The sequence below is a fragment of the Gavialis gangeticus genome, unplaced genomic scaffold (assembly GCF_001723915.1).
Source record: "Gavialis gangeticus isolate Ggan-Ray unplaced genomic scaffold, GavGan_comp1, whole genome shotgun sequence".
Taxonomy (NCBI): domain Eukaryota; kingdom Metazoa; phylum Chordata; order Crocodylia; family Gavialidae; genus Gavialis; species Gavialis gangeticus.
The window spans coordinates 60,531,276-60,536,803 of NW_017729033.1; the positions used below are offsets into that span (position 1 = coordinate 60,531,276).

The 5,528-nt window shown below is 42.5% G+C and overlaps 1 protein-coding gene across 1 annotated transcript in view; it reads right to left on the reverse strand.

Annotated features, from left to right (window-relative positions):
• SMIM14 (small integral membrane protein 14) overlaps window positions 1–5,528 on the reverse strand; it is an 80,228-nt gene that overhangs the window by 30,844 nt on the left and 43,856 nt on the right. Inside the window, exon 2 of the mRNA XM_019526398.1 lies at window positions 2,041–2,089. Within this exon, the coding sequence (XP_019381943.1) occupies window positions 2,041–2,089 (49 nt within the window). The remainder of the gene's footprint in view (window positions 1–2,040; window positions 2,090–5,528) is intronic.

Consider the following 5,528-nt stretch of genomic DNA (forward strand, 5'->3'; position numbering starts at 1 on the left):
CAAAAATATCCTAGAGAAGGCCATTTGCAAGAATCTGGATGAAGGAAGGCTGATCACAAGCAGCTAGCATATATTTACTAAGAACAAATCAAGTCAAACAAATCTGATCTACTAATTTGACAAAGTAACTACTTGGGTGGATGAAGGGAATGCTATGGATACAATGCATCTGGATTTCAGCAAGGCTTTTAACAAGATCCCACAAAACCTTCTCATAACAAATGGGACAAATGTGGGCTGGACAAAACTACCAGAAGGTGGACAGATAACTGGCTCAATAGGTGCAAGCAAAACTAAATCATAATGGTCTGTGTCAGAATGGCAGGAGGTTTTGCATCAAGTCCCACAAGGGTCTGTCCTGGATTTGGTGCTCTTCAACATGTTTATTAACAAATTTGGATGCTGGCATAGCAAGATTCTTGAGCAAAGTTTAAAGACTACATGAAACTGGAAAGGACTGCAAACACGTTGAAGGATAGGAGTTCAATTCAGAAGGATCTTGACAGATTTGAAAACCAGGCTAGAGCTAACAGGATGAAGTTCAATGCTAACAAATACAAAGCACTATGCTGTGGGAGAAATGATCAAAAACAAATACAAAATGGGTGACATCTGGGTCAAAGGCAGCACTATGGAAAAGGAATTGAGAGTTTTGGTAGACCACAGACTGTAGTGTGATGCAGCCACACAAAAGGTGAATGTGGTTTTGGGATGCATCAATAGAAGCATTAGGTGCAAGACACAGAAAGTAATAGTGTATCTACTCAGCACAGGTTAGGCCTCGTCTGAAGTACTGCGTGCAGTTCTGGGTTCCACATTTTACAGACATGGAGAAGTTAGAGAGGGTCCAGGCATCAGGCAACAAAAAAGATAAAGGGTTTGGAAAGCAAGTCACACGAGGAGAGGCTGCAGGAGCTAAACAAGTTCAGCTTGTGGAAAAGGTGTTTATGAGGATCATGATAACAGTCTTCAAATACTTGAAAGACTACCATAAGTAAGAGGGAAAGAAAACACCTTTTCTCTCTGGCTGCAGAAAGGATGTGGACCATTGGCTTGAAGCTGCAGCAAAGTAGGTTTAGATCGGATATCAGGAAAAACGTCTTCATTGTTAGAATGGTGAGGCAGTGTAATAGACTGCCTAGGGAAGTTGCGGACTCACCCTCACTAGATACGTTCCAGATGAGGTTAGACAGCTACTGGTCAGGGATGATCGAGGCGTAATTATGCCTATGTTCTACTATGGGTATTTCTCATCCTTCCAGGTTTGGCTGATTGCTGCCCCCACCCCTCCCTTTTTCTGCTATATGTAAATGTATTAAATGGTAACTGACTTAAATAGAAGTGCACCACCAGCATATTTTAGGTTGTACACTTCATGCAGATTCCCTCATAGGCAGATGCTGGTACAGCCCTCTTCCAATTGCAGAAATTTTTGTTGGAGCAGAGGGTGTAAAAGCTACCCAGACCCCAAAATAAATGGCATTTGTCTCAGAGGGGCATGGTAAGGACCTCCAGGGACTGTGCTGATTTAGCATGGCCCCATTACAGTCTTCACTGGCCGAACTATCACAGAACTAGAGGGAAATTAAAGCCATCTTTCTCTGGCACACACCTCTGTCCTGTAGAAGTATTGTCGTCCTCCTGAATGGAGTTAGTCCTATTTAGAACTTCTCTGTATCAGCAAGGACTACAGTACAAGTTCCAATCTTGAAAAGTATTAGGCTTGATTCAGTCAAACTTTGGCCAGATCATGAGGAACTATGCTCCTACAAACTCATGTTGATACTAGTAGGTTTCCAGGCTGCTCAGCATGGTCCCTAACATGCATTATTTAAAACTCACAGAGATTAATGCGTATCACAACCTTTCTAGAGAAAACAAAACGATCCCAGCCCTGCAACCTTGATTTGGTAGGTTTGTGTAATACTAAAACTAACTCCAGCCTTTCAAATGTTGACAAATTGGGCTTTAATTATTGCTGCTCATCTTGGCTTCCATAGATGTCCCAAACCCAAGCATTCCCAATTCGAAGTTACTCACACTCCTGAAGGCATTCCGTGTCTGTGCAGTATGACTGGGATTGTCTCAACTGAAAAGAAGAAGAAAGCACCAGTTAGCAAAGAGAGTTGGTCACCTCTTCAGATTCATGAGCCAGATTTTTCAGTTTTTGAAATCTGTTAAACTGCACAATTTGAACAAACTTAACACAATGGAGATAATCAGAGTTTAAGAAACATTAGGGAACGTTGGAGGGATTTTTTTGTTCTGGAACTGTTACTCAGCATTACCACTGGAGCACAGATCTTTGATAGGAAAGAATCTAAATATTACCTTACTGCAGTTATGCTCAACCTTTTGGCCCCTTGAGCCAGATGAGGGGTGCAGAGCCAGTCTGTGGGCTGGATTGGGCTCTTCAGCCTGGCATCACTCCCTCCCATCCCCCTGCATGCCAGGATTAGGTCCCAGGGGCCCACCACTGCCCCATCCTACCCCCTGTGTACTGGGATTGGGTCCCAAGGGCCTGGCACTGCCCTCTCCTACCCCCCATATGCTGGGATTGGGGCCCTGGATGTCCAGCTCTGCATGCTAGGATCCACTGCCTTGTTTATGGCTCAGGGCTCCCCATGGATATGGAAATTTGGCAACAAGGGAGCAATGTCACTGCTCCTCCACCACCAAATTACTAGACCCATGGGGAGCCCTGTGGGTCAAAAGATACAGTGCTGCAGGCCAGATTTGGCCCATGCGATAGGAGTTGAGTGTAATTCAGTAATGCAGGGGTGCACTAAGTTATGAATTACTGGCATATTAATATTTTCAGGCAGGTAAAGTCTTTATCAGGAATAACAGTTACAGTTTTTTACATCAGATTTCAGTCTGAACACATTTTTTAAATTCAAGTTTATATGCCTACATATACCTTGGGGTTTATAATAAATGGTGCTGTTAATATGTTATTTTTAATTGTAACTAGGTAGTTATGATGTAACTCTATATGATCAGACCATAATAGTACATATGCATAGAAAAGGAAATCAAGGTTGCACAGTTTGCTTTAATTTCATTTTCCATTTTTTGAGTTCTTGCCTTTTCAACCTAATACCTTTTTAATGCAGGATTTTGTATGCATTTTCCCAGCTTTAAGTTAAAGAAACTCTTTTTTTATTATTACGTGCAACTATAACAACCTTTTGCTGCCATTTATCATTAGCAGGGTTTAAACTAGGGGTGGGCAATTATTTGAGGTAGAGGGCCACTTAACCAGTTTTGGTGAGCTGTTCAGGGCCACACACAATGTGCATAGATGCACAAGTGCATGCATTCTCCACAGCTTGCCGAGCACACCCTCCTCTGTCCCGTGTCCTTGGTACGTGGCTGGGTCAGGGCAGAGCCATACCAGCTGCCCCAGCTGCACCCACGCAACCCAAAGTGGCATTCAGGAACACAGTGCAGCACCAGCCCAGCCAAACCTAGATAACCTACAGCCCTTGGCCCCCCTTCTTCTTGCACCCCCTACCCCATCACCAGGGAGAACCATACCTGAGCTTCGACTCGCACTGGGGGCTGGGCTGTCTAGTCTGCAAACAGTCCCAGGGTCAGAGTTGTGTGCAGACAGCCTTGCTGGGCAGAAGCTCAATTCCCCATGCTTTGGAGCATACCCTGGCGGCTAGGGGGCAGGGCAGGCCGGGCTGGGAAGTGGCTGCCTGGCCACTGGAGCCAGCTATGGTATGAGGAAGGGAGAAGAGCAAGAGGCATCGAAAGATGGGCCAGCCACAGGCAAATACTATTCTCCTTCAGAGGAGCAGCAATGGGCCAAATAGAAACATTTGGCGGGCCAGATCTGGCCCCTGAGCCCGTATTTTGCCTGACCTTGCTTTAAAAACCGTGGCTCCCCTACTTTCAAACACTATAGCACAAAATTCTACTACTATAGTTACAGAACTAAGTTAACCAACTGCAAGAAAAGACTATTTTCTAGAGGTTAGTATGCAGCTCCAACACTAGATCACATAGCCCAAAACAGCAACATGGCAGATTCTACCTAGAAACACGTTCAGTGGATGGGGTTTCATTTGCTGTATTATGGAGCTGGTTTCTATTTCCTGCTTGTAACCTCTTAAGGAGGAAAATAACGCACTGATTAATAATAAGGGTCACAAATTAGCATTAATCATAAGCAAACCTAGAATTTAAGCTTTTTTGGTGTTTGTTTTGACTCCAGAGTTCAGGTCACATTAAGTGGAGGTGACCCAGAAACAGTTATCTGAATTTTCATCCTCCTGCTCTACCAGTGTCCAATGTTAACACTTTCCCAGGTAGTGGCAGTGAGGACATGGCCTCAGGATGAGCAGACCTTGACACACTGCCAGAATTACACTGAACAAAATACAGGACCAAGGTGGGAAACACCAGTTTTCCAGAAGCAATTTTTACTCAACCAAACTTACACAGAAATTCCTGGATGAAAAGGCATATATCTTATCCCAAAGCAAGCCCTGTGGTAAATTTGAAGGGTTTGTTCCCTTGGCATCAATGCTTGTCACAATACAATGCCCATTTATTGCTGCAAGTTTTTAATAATCACTGTTGGCACAGATACACACAAGTGAAATTGTCCATGATGAAATACATCTAGAAAAAGCATGTACAAAAGTCTTATTTCCTTCAGGCAGTTTTATCTTCCATTGGTAAAGCAAATGCATAACACATTCATTTTGATACATACACCTAACCTGTTATAAAAAGCACAGCAAAAGATCAAGAAAGAAAAAGCAAAGTAACCGAGGAAGATATTTCTAAATCACACTCTTTAAAAAGCCTTTGTTTATACCTATTTAACTTCAGCAACTAACAAGTATTTTGAAGAAAAGACACTTTTATTTAAAATTCACCACATACATGCTGCAATTAAAGGTTGTAAGTGCTTATAATAAAATATGTTGCAGTTGCTGAGAAATTTTGAGTAAAAACAAGGAAGACTAGACTTGCCCTTCATGTTTTTGCTATGGGGTTAAGAAACAAAATAAACTCAAAAACAGAAAACAAATAAAGCTTCCTCCTCATCCAGATAACCCCCAATTAACCATACCTCCATGGCATAACAATACATTGTAAAACTTAATTTTTATTACAAATCTTTGAAGGACATCTTTGAAGGATGTCCTCCCTTTACCAAATTAAATTGATTTGAAACACTTTGTTACTAAAATAATGTAGAGGATGGAAAGATGTAGATGTATTTATAGTTTAAGAAGGGAATTCTGGCCACACAAGGGCTTGGTTCTAAGAGAGGTTTAACTCTTACAGCCTCTACTCAAGGCAACGATCTGAAGGTACTCAGCATTCTGGGATCACGTCCAGGATGAAAATGGACAGGTACACATTTTGAACTTCGGCAAAGACTAAACTTTCTCACAGGTACAATAACTTTCTGAATGTACTTCAGAAAGTTATTGTACTTTCTTGGCTAAACTGGCTAACTGTGGCCTTGACGTCACCATGATCCACTGGCTGGGGAACTGGCTCCG